Consider the following 4,570-nt stretch of genomic DNA (forward strand, 5'->3'; position numbering starts at 1 on the left):
TGACCAAGGACACATTCTTTCTTCTCAGCTACAGGTACTTATTGTACCCTAATTTCACGTGGCAGCACATGAGAAAGCCTCCAATGAGTGGCTCAATCAGCACCCTTCACGGACAAAATCAGCCCATTAACCAGCTCAGGTCCAACTGTCAGCAAAACACACGTCTGGCCTAACTTGTCTTGCTGTAGCAATGCACAGCAATGCTGACTAGGATTCCTCATACTCCAAAAATGAAAAGATGCTCAAAGCTCCAAATGACCACGTTTTCTTAAAGCTGAGATTAACCACAAAGTGCACCTGAATTAGCTCTTTTTAAACGCTAATCACGAGAGAGAGAATTTATGAAACACAAATAACTAAAAATAATTAACAAGACAAAATATAGGAGAAAACTAATACTAATTACCTTCTAGGTAATAATTTAAGCTTGGGAAATGCTCAATTAACTCTATTTTCAGAAGATAACATGCAGTTTGTATGGCATGCCCCCAAAACGACAAAGGTAATGTGGAGTAACTCAACATAGACCGGACCATATCCAACAAGGTCCTATTCCTTCTCTCAGCTACACCATTCTATTGAGGAGTACCAGGTGCAGTCAACTGGGATTGTATCCCGTTCTCTATCAAATGTCCTAAGAACTCATCCGATAGGTATTCCCCACCTCGATCCGATCGAAGTGACTTAATAGATTTGCCTAATTGTTTCTCCACTTCAGCTTGAAATTCTTTGAACTTGTTAAAGGTTTCGCTTTTGCGGGTCATCAAATAGACATATCCATACCTCGAGTAATCATCAATAAATGTGACGTAATACTCATACACACCACGTGCTTCTTGTTCATGGGACCACAAACATCCGTATGCACAAGTTCTAAAAGTTCTTCGGCACGACTACCTTTGGCAGCAAAGTGCCTTTTGGTCATCTTGCCCTCTAAACAGGATTCGCATTGTGGCCAAGGTTCAACCTCGTACAAGTCAAGGCATTCCTCCTTTACCATCCTTTGAATTCTGTTAAGGCCTATGTGACCTAGTTGTAAATGCCAAAGATATGATTTGTTAGAGTGAGAAGACTTATGTCTTTTGGAGTTCCTCTCCAATTCTGTATCAAGCAGTGAGTGCATCTTAGGTTTGATAAAATAAAGATTTCCATGCATCCATCCATTACAGATAAGAGAATTGTTTTTCCTAATAACAACTTTATCATTAAAAGAAACTGAATAGGAGTCTTTAATTAAACAAGCTACCGAAATTAAGTTCCTCTTGAAACTAGGAACATAAAAATAATGTCTCAAAACAATAAATCTAAATTCATCAAAGTAAAGATGCACATCTCCCACTGCTTCAGCTCGCACCAACGTCCCATCACCGGTTCTTAATGTGAAGTTCTCCTCACGCAAAGTTCTCGTTACCTTGAACCCCTGCAGAGAAATACAAACATGGTTAGTGGCTCCAGAATCTATAATCCAAGTTTCCTTAGATTCTTCCACTAAACAAGCCTCAAGATACAGGATATCAAAATTACCTCTTTGCTTTTGCATAGTCAGGTAGTTTCTGCAATCCTTCTTGAAGTGTCCCTTCTTCCCACAGAAAAAGCACTTAGCCTTCTTAGGATCCACCTTCCGCTTCTTAGTCTTTGTATACTTCTTTGGAGCAGGTGCCTTCGCCGCAGGCTTGTTCCCTTTATTCTTCCCCTTTGCCTTCTTCCTTTTAGGATTAGGTGTAGGTGAACCAGGTTCAGCCACATTTGCCTCAGCCTTAGATCCAGAACCCTTGAAAATGTTCTCAAAGGCTTGCAACTCCTTCATCAATTCCGTTATAGACATCTCCTTCTGGTTAAGGTTGTAGGATGCCTGAAACAGAATCGAAATCTTTGGACAAGGTCTGGAAAACCATGACCAATTGGGTTGAAGCATCGATCTCAGCTCCATTCATCTGAGCTTCAGATAAATAAGCCATGATTTTCATCATGTGCTCCTTGATGGGTGTTCCAACCTTTTGCTTGCAGTTCATGAGACCTTTGATAGCATCAGTCTTAGCCTGGATAGTTTGTTCACCAAACATCTCCTCCAGGTTGTCCATGATCTGCTTAGCAGTTTGGTGCTCTTCATGCTGTTTCTGGAGCACGTTAGACATGCTCGCCCGAATATAGCACATAGCACTAAGGTTGGAATTGTCCCAGCGCTCAAGCACTACAAATTCCCTATCAGGGGCATCGATCGCAGGCGTGGGCGGTCGAGGTTGGGTTAGGACGAAACTGTGTTTCTCAAAATTAAGGACGATAAGCAAGTTCCTTTTCCAGTCATTGAAATTTTCCCCGGTTAATTTGTTTTGCGTAAGTATCACAGATAATGGGCTCGACATTTTGATATATAATAATAAGATAACATGTAATAAGTATGAGCAAACATCCTTTTTAATTTTCAAAAATTTGGTTTTGTAATGAAACAAAAAGATCTAAATGCAATCTAAATGTTTATGTGTAAAGCCCTTAAAAAACACATACCTTACAGTGATAATTCCTAGCAACTGCTTTCCAAGCTACCGAGGGGTAGTCATGGAAGAACTAGCCAAGAACATCGATCCCTTCCGATTAATATATATTTTTCCATGAAGCATAACCCCATTAAATATATATTAATTATCACTTATTTGGCCACCACTTTAAATAACAGAGCCTCGAGGGAGGGTTAATAAAAAAATAGCATGAGTGTATAACCATCGTTTCTAATTTTGAATCCATATTTTACATCCGCCACCGAGGGGTGATCTAAATATAAAATATGCACAAAATTGTTATCCTTTCAGAAATCCAAATCAGTGTGCGCTCTAGGTTAGATACCCATCTGAAGGGAATTCCCGGGTTGAAACCGAGTAATAGGCACTACCATGCGTAACTATTGGACCAACGATGGAGGCCGTAGGTCTTAGTGTGTAAAACCTTTTCCCACTCAATCTTTTGAATTAGGGTTTTTGTTTTTCATGCATAAACAATATTTATTGAGTGGCACTCCCTAGTCTATATGGCATGTTATCAATACATCACGAAATAGTACATCATATTTATCTAGCATTGCATCATCCATGGTTTGCAAAATATGTAAATAGCCGTGGATCATGATTCCATCCTAGAGAAAAGAAAATTGCAAAATTTACAAAAATTAACCGAAGCATATATCGGCCTTCTTTTGTAGATCCATGCGTTGTATCCTTCTTTAATGAATCATCCTTCTCCAATGTCACGTCGTTTTAAATTTAAATTAAATTTAAATTTCTAAAAAGATTATATGTGACTTTTAATTTTAATCAAAATTTAACTAAATTACGTTTTTAATTTAAAATTCAAATTTTAAATTTTCATAAATGTGATTTTCTAATTTAATTAAAATCACAAAATTTAAAATTTTCAAAAAATAAAAACGTCCATTAAATTTTAAAATTTAAATTTTGAATTTTGACTTTCCAAATTATCAAGATCACATATCATTGGAAAATTAAAATTTTCAAAAGGATTTAATGTGATTTTTCTTTAAGAAAACGTCAATAATATGAAATTTCAATTAATTAAAATTTCCAAATTTCTAAAAATCACATCCTTCAAAAATTTATCATACCTTCGTTCATCTTCAATCTCCTTGAATCCATTGTAGCCTGAATTTACAAAAAATTCCTACGCCGTTTCTGGCTTACAAAAATTATAGGAATTGAAAGAATGACCTAGCAGTGATAATAGACCGCATCTATTACATTTGAAAAACCTAGATACAAATTCTAACCTCTATGGAATCATGACCGGCAAAATTGAACAAGCATCATATATTAAAAAAATATATAAAGCCTTCATTCATCCATACATCCATTCACAATATATTTAACATACACAAAATAAAACCTAGAGTGCCATCTCTCTAAAAATATTTCATTAATACATAGAGAGAAATTCATTTGATCAAATAATTTATGTTATATACATGATCATGAGTTGGCTCTGATACCAATTGTTGGAGAAACGGATCCGGTTATCAGAGTTACGGCGCAGCGGAAGTTTTAAAATTTTAATGCCGAACAAGGAAAGAAGACTCATGATGTATATAACAATAAATTAAATGCATGATCAAACATACCTTGTTTCTTGGACTCCAGAATATTTAGAGCGTCCACCAACGAATCTTCTCCACTATTCTCGAGCTCATTGTCTCAGAGTGTGTGTGGGCACACGTGGTAAGGTTCCAAGCGATCGGTATTGCACTACGAACCCTAGATCCCGCTTTCTCAACCTTAACGTACTTTGTTAAGATAGCGATCTAGATTTGTTCTTCAAAACTTCAAGATAGGAACAAGTTGACCTCAATCTTTTTCACTCGATAAAACCTTTCCTCTTAGTTTTGATTCAATGGAAATTTCTCTCTTATTTTTCCTCACACCATGAACGAATTCTTAAGGCCAAGAGAATCCCAAAAAACGTTTTACCCTTAGCCTGAAGAAGACCAAAACGTTTTTCTCTCTCTCTCTCTCTCTCAAATTCGTGTATCACCTTCTGTGATGTGTTAATCTCTTATTTTTTTATGTAA

At 36.7% G+C, this 4,570-nt stretch overlaps 1 protein-coding gene across 1 annotated transcript; it reads right to left on the bottom strand.

The window, feature by feature from the left end:
• Nucleotides 1-1,835: 1,835 nt before the first annotated feature.
• LOC112090595 lies at nt 1,836-2,363 on the bottom strand. The gene has a single exon (XM_024162262.1). The coding sequence runs from the start codon at nt 2,361-2,363 to the stop codon at nt 1,836-1,838; it is 528 nt and encodes a 175-aa protein (XP_024018030.1).
• Nucleotides 2,364-4,570: the final 2,207 nt, after the last annotated feature.

Source organism: Morus notabilis, unplaced genomic scaffold, assembly GCF_000414095.1.
Source record: "Morus notabilis unplaced genomic scaffold, ASM41409v2 Scaffold266, whole genome shotgun sequence".
NCBI classification, from domain to species: Eukaryota; Viridiplantae; Streptophyta; class Magnoliopsida; order Rosales; family Moraceae; genus Morus; species Morus notabilis.

What these genes read in the sequence shown, in the direction of transcription:
- LOC112090595 (XM_024162262.1), bottom strand. Translation starts at nt 2,363, where the DNA reads ATGTCGAGCCCATTATCTGTGATACTTACGCAAAACAAATTAACCGGG.